The sequence below is a fragment of the Rhea pennata genome, chromosome Z, assembly GCF_028389875.1.
Source record: "Rhea pennata isolate bPtePen1 chromosome Z, bPtePen1.pri, whole genome shotgun sequence".
Classification (NCBI taxonomy): Eukaryota; Metazoa; Chordata; class Aves; order Rheiformes; family Rheidae; genus Rhea; species Rhea pennata.
In genome coordinates this window covers 16,114,105-16,126,797 of record NC_084702.1, presented here as the reverse complement: position 1 = coordinate 16,126,797, position 12,693 = coordinate 16,114,105, and the positions used below count along the sequence as shown (strand labels likewise).

Below are 12,693 nucleotides of genomic sequence, written 5' to 3'. Positions count from 1 at the left end.
CTTTTGGAATATTCATATTCCTCAGATCCTGAGCAATCTGATAGAAGCTGTGACAACAACCTTAAGTGACAAGCATGACTTCAAGAAGGCACCAACCTAAATTATTCCTTACCAGTACAGACTGTTACAGTTTGTACTGTAAGATACCCAAAAATTAGAAACAAGTGTTCTGCTTGGTATATAAACAGTTTACAGATACATTTTTTTTTAAAAAAAGTCTTATTGCTTTATTTGGATTTTGACAGAATTAATTTTTACTTTAATGGAAGCCTTGTCCAAGATTTACGTAGAAATCACTGAATATTTTTCAGCAAATACCAACTTTACCCACATAGACCAAAATGATGGCAGAACTGAATGATTTTTTTGTGAACTGTACAACTTTTTCTTTTATAATGAGAGCAACGCTTGGAAAATGCATTTTCTTTTCTGGCTTTAGATTTATCTTCTTTTTTTAAAGAAAAAAACATGAATTTGAAATATTCTGAGAGTATATTTTACAAAATATGAGAATACAGGATGGCTACAATTTCCAAACACTCTTCTGAGAAACTTTTAATGTTACTTACTAGCAATATTCTATTTCTTGGACTTAAAAGTGCACACACATTCAAGGATTTTACACACTTCTCAGACATCTATAACGCACACAAGTCATATGAGGTGTTCTGTTCTCCATGGGAAAAAAAAGGATTAAAACAAATTCACAATTTTAAGAAGTGTTCGTTGTAAAACATGCTACATTTTTTTTTCTGTGGAGTCAGACCAAAAGGATCTGTTGACAAATCTCTTTGGGAGTCTTAGTATCAATGGTGGTCTCTCTGGGTCCTCTAAAAAGGAAGTCCTGATAGAAGGCAGTTGAGCGGATGATGTTCCTTGTGCTCCTTGAACATGGCTAGCTGGGGTTTCTGTGTGAGCTGTATTGCTAATGTTATCCACCACTGCAAGACTGTGATCAGCTGATGTTTCCTGAAGCTCGACATCAATATTTCCAATGTCACTATCTAAGTCCTCTCTTATGGAAGCAATACTACAGTTTTTATCCACTGCTCCAGTTTCCTTGCTGACCTTATAAACATCTTTACATTCTGTCTCTCCCAGAAAAGAAGAGAAAAAATCATTTTCTCCCTCATTTACCTGGGTTGAGCCTGTCCAAGTAATACTACTGTCACATTCAATACTTTCTGGCTCCTTGTCACTATCACTATCAATTGTAATCACAACTGGAGAAGAATGTTCCGAATTACTCAGGTGGTGTTTCCGATGTTTCTTCTTGTGCTTTTTCTTTTTCTTCTTATGATGCCTCATTGTATCTGTCAATTTTCCTTCATAGACTATCTCCACACTTGGACTCCTGGTCTTTTTCTTCTTCTTCTTACGCTTTGTCTCACTACTTGCTCGGTTGTCTGAAAGGCTATCTTCACTTTTGTAGCAGTCACTGAATTTTGACAAAGTTTTCTTCGGGTCATTTTCTTTCTCTAAAACTGTACTCTCTTTGAGTGCAGTCTCCAAGTGGCGAGTTTTGTACTTTCTTTTTCCACTAGGCTTTTCACTTTTCATTCTGTCAGTCCCTCCAGAAGGGGTCCTGGACCTATTACTTGATCGACTCCTTGACCTGCATCTTTCATAATAGTAATAATGTCTCTCATGGAGTCCTCTCTGACTATGTGGATCTGTCCTTTCAGTAAAGGATTGTATCCTGTATTCTGGACTAGCAGATTGTCTTGAATAGTGAGCACTAGACTGAGTCCTCCTCCTATATGAGGATTCGTAGCCATCTCCTACCACATTTCGACTATAAAAAGTATAACCCCACTGGTATCTGCTTTGATAGTTGTCTCTTATATAGTAATGATCACTGTCTCTGCTTCTTGATCTTCTTTTGCCATGGCCTCTGCTACGGGATCGTGATCTGCTTACTTCTCTGGATATTGTGCTCTCACGACTTAAAGAGCGTCTCTGGCTTTTTCGAGAGATGCTAGAGTCACGAGTTCTTGACCTCCTCTTGTTTCTTTTGCTCCTATGTTTACTACTATCTCTGCTTCCTGACCGTTTCCTTTTAAGCCGGTCCTTGCTATGATGTTCCCTCCTAGTCCTGTGGCCAAGATTGCTTCTGCTGTACTGTGAATAGGATTGTGGACTCTTGGACCTTCTCTTTTTGGATAGTCTGTGATTACAAGGAGAGCACATCCTGTCCCTCCCTGAAGAGGGGCTCCAGATTGATTCTTGTGCAGACGGATTTTTTATTTTACTTTTGTTATCATCATCTTTTGACTCCATCTTCTCAACTGCAGGGGATAAGCAGCTTTTACAACTACGTAGGTTCTTGTTATATATAGGGGAGTGTGGTGAGGAACTCCTGCTTAGTTCACTGTCACTACAACTGTGAAACTGGATCAGCTGCTGGTTCTTCACATCTTCCCTTTTCTCTTCCTTGACTGATTCCTCAGAGTCTGAAGACAATTCAACCAGTTCTGGTGTCCTCTCAGCTATAGGCTTAACATACCCAACAATAACACAATTGTCAGAAGAAGAGTCACTGTCATGTGAATCAGTATTAGCCTGCAACTGGGATTGCACTTCAGTTCTCTTTGTTGCAGAGTCCTCATCAGAACTTTCTGAAGTCTCCAAAGGAGAAGCTATGGTTGCATGAACCTCTTCTGAGATGGAATAGGAGGGCCCTGGAGTTTCATCATCCCAGGGAGCTTGACCAATACCGGTCACGGATGAACTGTGATCTAGACCTTGAGAATCTGCTTCATCTGGAGATATTGTAATAATTGATGAATCCGAGTGGCTTCCTTCATCATACGATGGAGCAGGACAGTCATAATTAGCATGCTGATCATATGCCTCCAAGTTAAAAGGACATCGGGCAAAACTGACAAATTCGTGTAGAAAATGTTCAGTCCGATTCAGCAAAAATGGCTTTAAATCATCAGCAAAGGCTTGGCTTTCCAGATCATACCTCGTCACATTACTCATGATGATATGCTGTACAATATTAACCAAAGATCCATGGGCACCAAATAGGACTGTAAGTTCCCGCTTTAGCCAGGGAACCAACCTGTGAAGGCAAGCAGGGTTCCGTCGAAAAAACTCTGCTGAAATATCTCGATAGCGGCCACCATCCTGAATACTACGAACACGCACACCAGTGCGATAGAGAGCTCTGCGGAAGTTGACCATGTCCTCCTCCTGAATCTGCCGCAGAGATCTGCCCTCTGCACTAGCTTGTCTCCTTGAGGCGAGCCTCCTTATCATCTGCTGAATCTCTCCATCTCTCTGCCGCACCGGTTGGCTTGACAATCCTTCAAACAATATCCCGTTATCTGGAGGGGACAGCGTCCTTCGAGAAGAGGAAGTGTGTCGATGGTAAGACGAAGTGCGACGCTCCCTTGTTAGCGTAGTACGGTAACGAAATCTCCGGCCATCAGGGCTGGCAAAAGAGCCATTTTCTGATGGTCTGAGTACGTACTCCTTAAAGTCATCCTCAGCACGAACTGTATGGAAAATAGAATGGAAAGGCTGCTTGCAGAGTGGGCATTCTGCTTTGTTTTTTGACCACTCCTGGACACAACGGAAGCAAAACTTATGCAAGCAACGATCTAGATAAGCAACGTTGTCGAACCTGTCCAAACAGATAGGGCATTTAGAGTCAGGAGATGCATCTGTTGGCACTGTCTGATGCAGCTTGCTTGTGCTAGCTTTCGGTGAAAAGTTGCTATCCATTGCAAACTCCGCTGAAGTCATGTCCTATAAAGCACAAAACCAAAAAGATCATTACCCATCCTGAGAAGAAAAAACATGAAAGTCTAGACAAAGAAACCCATGCTATCCTTCCTTTAGGTTATAAAAACCAATGTAAGCTCCAAAACGGTACCAAACAAAAAGATACAATGACATAACTCCTTGTGTCAGCTTCTCCTCAGAATACTGCTTCCACCCACAAATTAGATGTCATGGTTAAATTTCACTCCAACACAGAGAGAAAAAAGAATGACCCTGAAAATTGTCCAGGCTTGGGACAGTTCCAGAAATCCTACTCTGCTTACTGAAGGAAACTAATCTGTCTTCCCTAGCAAGAGCAAAACTGTCCTCTCTCCTACATTCTTCAGGGGAAGTTCTCATTTGCACCATCACCTCTTTTTCAGGAAGGTAGGAGTCTGTGTGACTATATATTCAACAAAACAGCTACTCACTTACTGAGGTGGACATACCAGAAACCTCAGCAACTGACAGGTACTGCTCCCCAAAACACTGGTATTCTTCCTATTCTTAGGCCCTTAGCCTTGACACTGGTGTTCTTTTTGACTTGGAAAGGAACACTTTTGTGTTTCAACTTTATATTCATCTTTTATTAATGACACCTTTTCTCTACTATGCTGTTCTGTTCTCTCAGGGTTAAGCAGCCTTTTCCTTGCTGTAGATTATGTCTACAAAGCTCTTCAAGGATGATGCAGATAGGTAACCGACTGGCAATTCTCCTGGCAGTCAGCACTCTGTATTTTGTGATCTGTAGTAATTCTACCCTGCTGGAAGCCTCTACAGAGTAGGATGCCTCAAAAATGAGCAGGAAAAGCAACAGATACACACAGTAAGGTTCATGGTTGGTGGACGGACAACAGTCAGACAAAGCAGCTTCAGAAATGCTCCCAGAAATACACACAAGAGATCACTAGCCGCATACCTGCACTAAGTTCTTTACTCTGTGATATTAAAGTTTTTTTTTTTTTTTTGAAACTATAAAGATATTTTTGTCAATTGCTACTAATACATGAAGTGCTATGATTTAACTCATCTACACATGCCTTGGTATTATAAAAATTAGCTGCTACAGTTCTAGGCCTTGTGCTCTCTGACAGTACAATCTGAATCTAAGTGCTGCAAGTTTAATGGGAACTTGAAACATGCTGGCATTTTTGGAGACTACAAAAAGGACTTGCTCTATCTTCCCTTTCACTCAAAAGAATGTTTTGTCATTCTTTTCCAATAATACTGTCATCAACAAGGGGTCACCTGGTGCACGCTTCCAATTCACACAGGAAAAGTACAAGAGCAGTCTGAGTAGTCTTTTAAAGAACAAAGCAGTCGCCTTCAGACTAGGCTACAGCGGGGTGAACGCTGCCCGGACGGCAGCGCTGCTGCCCGTCTCCGTTCTGCGGGGCCGCCAACGCCACATCCCGCGGCTGCAGGAGGCACACGCACCGGTGGGCCGCACTCAGCGCACGCTTCCGTCCGACCACCCGGGGCTCTTCCTGCCGCCCTCCACGGCCACGCGGGGCCTCCGCATCCAGGCAGGCTGCCTCAGAAACAAAAACTCCCTGTTTTTGTTGAAGACGCCCGGCGTCGCAGCGGGGGGCACGAGCTCCCGCGCGACTGTGGTCCCGGGGGCTCCACGCACCCCGCGCAGGGCCCGGCCAAGAAGCTGGGGCAGCGAAGGCAGAAGGGCCGCCGTGCCCCGCTGGCGGGGTCCGGCCTGGGGCGGCAGAGCCCGCGCCGCCGCCGCCCCGCGACCCGGGCCCGGCCGCGCCGCCGCACTCACCGCCGCTGCGGCCTCCGCCGCCGGCCGCCGCCGCGCGCGGGCCGCCGCCGCCGCGGCCACCGCTGAATGCGGGCGCTGGCGCCGCGGGCAGTGTCCGGGCGGCTGGCGCGGCGTCTCCCCCGCCGGGTGGCGGCGACGGCCGCCCTCGCCGAGCCGCCGCCGCGGCTCCGACATCGCCGCCGCCGCGTTGCCCCGCGGAACCGCCCGCGGCGCCGCCGCCGCCAGCGAGGCACCGACGCCGCGGCGCAGCTCCCGGCCGGAACCCGGGCGCCGCTGTGGCGTCATTTCCGCTGCGCGGCCGCCGCCGCCATTTTGGTGGCGGGCGGAAGTGCTGCGGGGCCGCGGGGAGGCGGCAGCACCTCGGTTGCGGCGCAGAGCGCGCGGACCCGGCGTGTCCCCTCGCAGGCTCCGCGCCGCCCCCCTCCCCCACCCCCTGCCTCTCCCCCACCGACCTTGGGCTCGCGGCTGCCCCGGGCGATCGGCCATGAACCGTCGCCATCGCAAGCGCAGAGGCGAGCAGCTACTGCCGCCGTTTGCTGAAGCGGGAACCAACGTTCGCTGCACACTGAGGGCCCCACCAAGATTTTCGCTCAGCGCTGGCGCCTCTTCCTGCTGCGTCTGGCAGAGCTGGAGGAGCTGGGCTGGGCTTGCTGGCAGCTGCGGGGCATCGCGGTGCGCGGCGCGGTCCGGCGCTTTCTGAGAGGGGGCTGCCGCTCCCCGGAGCCGCGCGAGCCTGGCGCTGCTGGGGCTGCCCTCGCACCACAGCTGCCCCACAGCTGCCGCTCCCCCGGGGCTGCTGGCGCCGCTGCTGCCCCGCGGCTGTGGGCAGGTGGAGCTCCTGTCACCCCAGGGCTACGGCTGCCCCAAAGCTGCCGCTGCCGCGGGACGGCCGCTACCCCAGGCCTCGCCGTGATCCGGGAGCGACCGTTTTCCCCCGAGCCGTGGCTCCCCGCGCTGCGGTGGTAGATGTGGGCCGTGCTGTTAGCCTGGAGCATGGCGCTGCCCCTGACGCCCCTCTCCCCAGCCCGAGGTTCTCCCACGGCCCCGATGGCAGCCCCGGTCCTGCCGCTCCCCAGGACCCTGCCGCTACCCCGGACCCACCTCGGCACTGCCGTGACGCCAGGGCCCTGTTACACCGCGCACTGCCATTCCCCTGCGCCTGCCTTGCCTTCCTTTGATATCTTTATTTCTTATTAAGAGACGGGCTCGTTGTCTCCTCTGCCGCGGGAGATGAGCTCCGGCTTGCCACCTGCCCGTGAACCTGCACGCGGTAAATGCAGGTGTACTCCGGGTTCCCCCAGTTGCTCTGCACAGACAGCTTGATGTACTGAAAGGCCCTGGAGGACTTGTGCTGTAAAGAAATCATGGGAAGAAGAAACACGGTTACTGGGGTGCAAAGAGCGACAGCACAAGGCAGGGATCTGCCTCTGCCAGCCCTGGCCCTGCTCAGGGCAGGCCCTTCAGGCCTGTCCTCGAGCTCTGACATGGGGTAGTTCTCTGGGCTGCACCCAAAGCAGTCTGCAGGAAGATATAAGGCAGAATTTACTTGCATTTCTTCTAGCACTGCCACTGTGCATTGTAGACCATGGATGGGCCATGGGGAGAGCTGGCTCAACTGGGTGACTCTCATGGACCATCTCAGGTGGAAGCACCTACTGGAAGCAAGAGGAAGCAGGAGCAGCCAGAGCAGGGCTCTGGCTAGAAGACAAGCCTTGGGAAGTGCTTTATGCCGGGGGATGTCCCAGCTGTGGCTGGAGGGGGCAGAACATCTGGTGTGTTTGCACTGGTCCCCCCCACCCTTTTCTCCCCACCAGGCTTTGCAGGTAGCAGAGAAAGCAAGCCAAGTGCGAAGGAGCCTGGAGGCCGTCTCCACTGGTAGCAGTTGCTGCCTTAGTTTGCTCTCAGGTCCCTCGGCTTGGCTGCTGAGCACGGTGTGCTCCCGTGTCTGCTCTTGAGCATGTACCAGGGCTGGGCACCTCCAGGAAGGCTTCCTGCAATGTCTTTCCCTGCGGGAGAGTTATGAGGCTCCATTGGTATTGCCCATCCAAGCTGATGCCCGTGCTCTCTCATACCTGTTTGCCAGGGACCAGCTCAGCACTGCTGCATCCTCTGCCAAGCTGCTGGCAGTTTTTCTCCCTGGCAAGGCTGTGGATGCCCATTGCAGTCTGCTCTGGGGAGCCTTTCTCCTCCTCATTTCTGAAGAATAAGCCACAGTTCACCCCTCCCCTGCAGGTCCTGTCTCTTCTTCTGCCCAGGGTAAGGCAACTCAGAGAGCAGCCCCAAAATGACCCGTAGGTGAAGTGCTCCAGCCAAAAGCAAGCAGCCATGAAGCCACCACAGGCTCCTTCCCCTGGCCGGGTGGTGGCCCATGGTTCTGGAGAGCTTACATAAGCAGCCAGGTGTGACCTTACAGGAGCCTCTGCCACAGCACTAGAGGGTGGCTCGGAGGTCCCACTAGGGCTGCTGGGGGATGTTGCGCCCCACACTGTCCTGGGACAGTATGTCTGCCATGGCCCCGCTCGCTGAGCTGATGAACTCAGGGGGGTTTCTCCTGCCCAGGACTGACTTGTCCTAAGCTGTTGTGTGTGGAGAAAGGAGGACCTTCCCTCCTTCTTGCTGCTCCCACTGGAGCAGGCAGTTCCCCCAGGCTTGCCCTTTCCCCAGGCCATTCCTCAAGGCCAGACCGTTTCCCCGGGCCCAGCCATTTCCCCAGCACAGCCCTTACCACGGGCTGTTGTATTATGCTTGCCTTTTCCCCAGGCTTCTCATTACTCTGGTTCCTGCCCTCACCCTGGGCCTGCCTCACTGCAAGTCCTGTGTTCCCATGTGCTTTGAGCTCTCGCCCAGCTCATTGTCCCAACCTAGGTCATTCTCCTCGCTCTGCCCTTACCTCCATCATCTGCCACATCCCTCCAAGCACAGGGACACTGGGGCAGCACTGGGAGGAGCAATGCCAGAGCGAAGCTTGCAACCTGGTGCTCCTCTCTGCCTGTCCAGCTGCAAAGGCTGCTCTTTAGTCCTGCTACCTTTTCTTCTTGCACACACATACACTTTGGCACACACATTTTGGCAATCTCTCTGTTCTCACCTTCACAGAGTCTCTTTTGCTCTCACAAGGATTAGTAGCTTTCTCCACTGTTTCTATGTGGGCAATGATAATATTGTTCCAGTGCCAAGCTTGCAAATGTTTGCAAATGCTGCTGTTCAAAGGCTCCTCTGTTACATAAAATCACAGCAGCAATGCTGAGAGTCTAGGTGGGCATTTGTTAGCGTCTCACCAGTTCATCCTCACTCATGTGAAGGCATGTGCTGTTCTGACTTTGCATATTGGAGATGTCTTTTGAATCCCTTTGGTGCCTATCTGTTTTAGTTTTTGCTCTCCTGAGAAGAGGCTCAAGGGTGCCTGAAATCCTCCTGCATTTAGAGCAAGCCAGAGAGACTTGTCAGTGTGGACAGAAATTCCTCCATTTGATCCCTTTTTGTATTTTGGTATTGCAGTGACATTGGGATAGCAAAGGATTCAATGCTAAAGCCTTGCTGATAAAGCCCTTAACACTCTACCCTTTGCCTTTTACACAGTTCATATGCACAACAGTGAAGCTCAAGCACTACTGCCACAAATGCCATGCGTGTACCAGGAGAGGCTAGAGGGATCAGAGATGCCAGGGACAGCAGGCAGAGCTTCAGCTTCTAGAGGCTGAGAGCGGGCCCTCTCTGCTTGGCAGAAGGAGGCACAAATAAAATGATACTGGCCTCTTGCATCCCATTCTGTAAGGAGATTTGGGGCACAGCTAGCTCTCAAAGCAGCTCTGCTCAGCACATGCTCCCCCAACGGGCCTGCACTGGCTGTGCAGGCATGACACCCTTTGCTTTGAGAGGAATGCAGAGTTGGCATTTCAGGTGGTTTCAAAGGGCAGCCCAAGGTGCAACCTCAGTGATGCAGTTTTTCACTGGCTACACAAGAATTTCACCCACTTCCTACACAAAGCTTGCAGCCTGCCTTCACAGCTGTTGTGCTGCTGATGCCTGTGTCTCTCCTGGCTTATGTTGTGACCTACAGTCACCTAGCTGACTATGATAATGGAGGTTTCTTCAGTGTCATCCTCGCTCAATCAAGAGGCAGCTTCAGAAGAGACAATGGCATGGCTGAAGGTTTCCATGCCTTCTGCATCACGTGCGGCTGAGGAGGCCCAAGGCCCTCGTGAGAGCCTGCTGTCAGGGGAAGCACAGAAAAGTGGGTGGTATTTCAACCCAGGCTGCTTCTGTGGTCTTTTTGTAGCTCAGCTGCTTCCAGACGTCAGGCTTGTTGTTTCACAGCTGCCTGGCTTTGAGCTTTCCTCAGGCAGACAGAGCAGCTGGAGCTCCTCCACATGAGGACAGGGTTTGTCCTCTTCTATCTATAAGGAACATGGAGCATCTCCTGAGAGAAGATCAACTCTTAGAACTGGAACATGGGGAAAGTGCACTGATGAGAAGCCCGAATACAAAGAAGACTGAGCAGCAGCAACATAAAAAAGCTTTGTTCTTCCAAACTCAGAGTTCCTGCTGTGCAGGGGCAAGGCTGTAATAATGGCTCTCCTGATGTCCTTGTCTAACCACAGGAGGTAAGAGAAGAAATCTTTCCAGTCAAGAAAGACTTCCTGACATATCAGACTGCCCTTCTCAAGAGTTTAGATCTCAGAGTTGTGGGAAGTGACTGAAAGGTGAAGAGAGGGAACAGGAAACCCACAAGAGGCCAGTCAGAGACAAAGGCAAAAGGGAGACCAGGATAGAAGTCAAGAAGAAAAGTGCGAAGGCCAAGTGCAAAGCAAACTGGAAGAAAAAGTAAAGTTTTCAGGCACAAGGTGAAGGGAATCATGTTGTAGCCAAGAATGAGTTCACACCAGCAGTCACAAGAACAAAGCAATGCGGTCAGGTACTGGGCAAGAAGCGGACTATGAGGTAGAGCAATTCCCTCAGCTAGCTCAAAGGTCTGGCTGCCTATCCTTCATGAGTAGGGCTTTTCAGTGAGAGAGTCCCTGAAGCCCAGACAGATGGAGCAAAGGGGGCAAGAGGAAGAAAAGCCAGCTGACCATGGGCAAGAGTGTAAACAGGCTATAAGCAGGGCTTTCTGAAGCAAAGTGACTAAAGGCAATTATGATAGCTTCAAAACAGGAAAGGGAGATGATAAGAGCAATGCCTTCCTCTGTTTTGAGAGCTCAGAAAGCCTAGAGTTTAAGCCATTCACAAAGGTCAGCATATCACTCAGCTCAATGTAACGACTGCCTTGTGCAATGTGGTACAGCATGGTCAGCCTCACACCTTCTCTGTCTCTGGTGAATCCACCAACTGTTTGTACCCTTAGGAGAGAGAGGAGCTCTCTGTGTTGCAGGGACTTGAGGTCAGGCAGGCTAGGTACCTTTCTGGAGGTGAAGCCTGGGGGGGGTCAAACTCACAAAGGGTTCCTGAGCTCTTACTGTGCAAAGCCAAGAACATCATCTGCGACAACACACTCTTCCAAGAGAGAGAGGCAAGTTGTGAGGTGAGCGGAGTGGAGGCCTCAGAGAGTTGCTGGGGATTCCGAGTTCCCATGGATCAGTCAGTTGTTGGCTTCCTCTTCATTTCGTCAGAAGGTGCTCCATAATAGGTGACTAGATGAAATGCATTTCTACCCTCCCCACTCCAGTACCAAAAGCTGCTTCTAAAGCATTAAAAGGGACCCAAACCCCAGGATAGCCACTAGTGACCTGAAGCTGCTAGCTTCTGGGTGCTGCAGACTCTTAGCAGCTGTCACTGCACCACAAAGGAGACTACTTGCAAGCAGGCCAGACACTGAAGAGGCATTGAGAAGAAACTAAACCCTGGAGACTTGCCAGGGCTGAAACCAGGCCTCTGAGTGATCACCTGTAAGGAACAGCACCGATATCAATATAAGCAACTAGTTGACACATTCCTTTCCTGTGTCGAGTGTGTCACCAGTACGTCACTAAGTTCTCCAAACCTGACAGTGGTTTATTTGACACATATGCTCTCTGCATGTTTGAGTGTTCATCATTATGCAAAACTGTTTTACCTGTAAACTGCCACAAGATGGCAAACCATTCTTAAGGATTTCTCCCAGATCTGATCGCCAGCCCGCCAGGGTCTAGCTGTACCTGCTATAAAGAAGAATCCCTGACAGAACTTCTTCCACACTCTAACGGGACACTCCTTAACATTTAACCTAGTGTTCAGGTGTGGTTCTCCCAACAGCTTCTAAAGACCAACAATAACCCATTGTCTAGTTCCTGGAAGATGGAAGCAAAGGGTAAAACAGCTCATATCAGAGATGAAACCCCTGAGAACATCCATGCTGCTAACCAGACCTTGATCCGTTATGCTGTGACAGCAAAAAAGCAGAAAGAGAACCTTGGCTTACTAATGCAGTGTCACTATCTAATTAGAGTGTGATATTTCTGCAGATGTTAGAGAACAGAGTCCCAAGAGTTTTTTCTTATATGCCTTGGTCAGATTCTGTTTTCCCCTCTTCTCTTCTGTACTGCCACCACAGCACCAAGCAGCAGTCTGTGCTGCGGTCTAAAGAATTCTCCAGAATACCAAAACTCCTGCTGTGCTCTTGAAGCCATACCAGGATGATGACAGCAGCGATGAACAGCTTTATTGTTCCAGATTATACAGAAGTGAGATCAAAGTCCTTGTATATGTTAGGAAAAAAATCTTTCAAGATTAGTGAGTAGGACACAACTCAAGAGTTTCTATCTCTGCAGCTCACCTTTCTGCTTGTCTCTACTACTTGCCTACTAATAGCAGCTTTTTAAAGATGGTGAAGATCAATATCATGTGCATCCATAGCTTTTGAAACTGCCACCTCAACTGGAAAAGTCTCTGCATTGTGCCCTTAAAATCATCATAAATCATGCACTGAAAAACTCCAGGCAACCAAAGAAGTCTCAGAAGTTTGAATTTTAGATTCAGCTCAACTTCTTACATTCCAGTAAATCTTCACTCTGAACCTTTTGTCCAGAACTTCTAATGACCAACACTCAAAACATATCTGCTTTGTCTTGCAGCCAAGGCCATAAGGATCATTGTCCAAGGTTAAGCACCTGATCCATGAATGGAAAGTGATTTATGAAACAGATGAATCCTTAGAAATAAGAGAATATAAG

The 12,693-nt window shown here is 49.7% G+C and overlaps 1 protein-coding gene across 4 annotated transcripts; it reads right to left on the bottom strand.

Moving 5' to 3' along the window:
* Window positions 1-473: 473 nt before the first annotated feature.
* Window positions 474-5,560, bottom strand: TOPORS (TOP1 binding arginine/serine rich protein, E3 ubiquitin ligase). Of its 4 annotated transcripts, none has more exons than XM_062600260.1 (2): window positions 5,546-5,560; window positions 474-3,756 (listed from the first exon to the last, which is right to left on the bottom strand). In XM_062600260.1, the coding sequence occupies exon 2, from the start codon at window positions 3,751-3,753 to the stop codon at window positions 739-741; it is 3,015 nt and encodes a 1,004-aa protein (XP_062456244.1). In that variant the 5' UTR covers window positions 3,754-3,756; window positions 5,546-5,560; the 3' UTR covers window positions 474-738. The 4 variants fall into 4 exon arrangements, with proteins under 4 accessions (XP_062456244.1, XP_062456242.1, XP_062456243.1 ...); XM_062600258.1 differs by lacking the exon at window positions 5,546-5,560 and adding an exon at window positions 5,020-5,377; XM_062600259.1 differs by lacking the exon at window positions 5,546-5,560 and adding an exon at window positions 5,209-5,377.
* Window positions 5,561-12,693: the final 7,133 nt, after the last annotated feature.

Bases quoted from the DNA above. Each gene is read 5' to 3' on its own strand.
- TOPORS (XM_062600260.1), bottom strand. From the start codon at position 3,753: ATGACTTCAGCGGAGTTTGCAATGGATAGCAACTTTTCACCGAAAGCT.